This window comes from Neophocaena asiaeorientalis, unplaced genomic scaffold (genome assembly GCF_003031525.2).
Source record: "Neophocaena asiaeorientalis asiaeorientalis breed wild unplaced genomic scaffold, Neophocaena_asiaeorientalis_V1.1 scaffold489, whole genome shotgun sequence".
NCBI classification, from domain to species: domain Eukaryota; kingdom Metazoa; phylum Chordata; class Mammalia; order Artiodactyla; family Phocoenidae; genus Neophocaena; species Neophocaena asiaeorientalis.
In genome coordinates this window covers 2,806,677-2,807,895 of record NW_020174791.1, presented here as the reverse complement: position 1 = coordinate 2,807,895, position 1,219 = coordinate 2,806,677, and the positions used below count along the sequence as shown (strand labels likewise).

General features: G+C 69.0%; 1 protein-coding gene across 1 annotated transcript in view; it reads left to right on the top strand.

Moving 5' to 3' along the window:
* The first annotated feature begins 276 nt into the window (after nucleotides 1–276).
* PLCH2 (phospholipase C eta 2) overlaps nucleotides 277–1,219 on the top strand; it is a 26,860-nt gene continuing 25,917 nt past the window's right edge. The window contains 2 exon segments of the mRNA XM_024760250.1: nucleotides 277–365; nucleotides 901–938. Coding sequence (XP_024616018.1) covers nucleotides 277–365; nucleotides 901–938 — 127 coding nt within the window.

Genomic DNA, 1,219 nt, shown 5'->3' with positions numbered 1-1,219 from the left:
GGCGTTGCTTCTCCTGGGACCCCTTTGTGGCCCTGGGGGCGGGTGGGCTGGCTCGGGGGCCATCGGGGACAGCAGGTGAGAGGCCAATGCCAGAGGCGCCTGGGAGCAGCCCTGCGGGGGCCTCGGTGGGCAGTGAGGGGGAGGAAGAAGCCGAGGAGAGAAGGGGGCCCCGTGGAACCCCCGGGCTGCCTGCCACCGCCTGACCTGCCGTTGAGGTGGGGCTGGGGGCTGGCCCTCTCTGGCCTCCGTGAGCCCACCCCTGGCCATCATCGGGGCATGTCTGTCCCCTGGCCATTTAACCCCAGCCGGACCAAGGGAATGGTGGCCTGCCGGGCGGAGGCCCTCCTCTGGGTCGGCGGCAGCGTGGCCCACTAGGTGAGGGAGCAGCCCTGTCTGGTCATCTGGGGCGGGGCTGGCCTGCTCCTCCCTGGCTAGAGCCCCGCCCAGCCCCCGGGTCACTGGGCTCAGGAGATGGGGGGGCGCTGCTCCTGGGGTTGTGAAAGGCCTGGTGGCTCCCACCCCACCTCCATGCAAACCTGTAGCCTCCTGACCCCTTGGGTCTCCCTCTGGGGGTCACGGGGCTCCGGCAGCAACCCCCGGTGCACCTCTCTGACCCCTCCGCTCAGGGCCTGGAGGCTGAACCCCAGGCGGGCAGTGGGGAAGGAAGGGGTGGGGGAGTCAGGGGTAAAGGAGGGGCCGGGGCCATGGTCCTGGTGGATGTGCGGCTGGACACTCGCTGAGGGGGTCCCTGGTACTTTGGGGGGCAGTGGCACCTTCGGCCCAGGTGTGGTGAGGCCAGCATGCTGGTGCCAGATGTGTCGGCCCTTAGAGGCCGGCAGAGTGCCCGACACTGCGGTGAGACTCTGGAGGGTAGAGTGTCTGTCTTGGCGGGGCCCCTCCGGCTCTCTGTTCCAACTGGCAGATGGGGCCTGGCCCAGGTACCGCCTTCCAGAACCTGGTTCTAGGCCTCGGGGGCCCGCCCCTGTCCCCATCCCCGGCCTCTCCCCTCCCACCTGCTACCTGTGTCCTGGCAGCCATACCGCGTCTTTACCTCCTGATGTCTCCCCTGGAGCCCAGCCTCCCTGTGCACGGCTCCCCTCTGTGCCCCCCACCCAATGCCTGCAGTTCAAGGTCAGAGGTTGGCTTCCTCTGAGAAGTCCTCACTGCCTGTTCCCTCGGGCTGACACTGCCCACGGGCCTCCACACACCACCTGTGGGT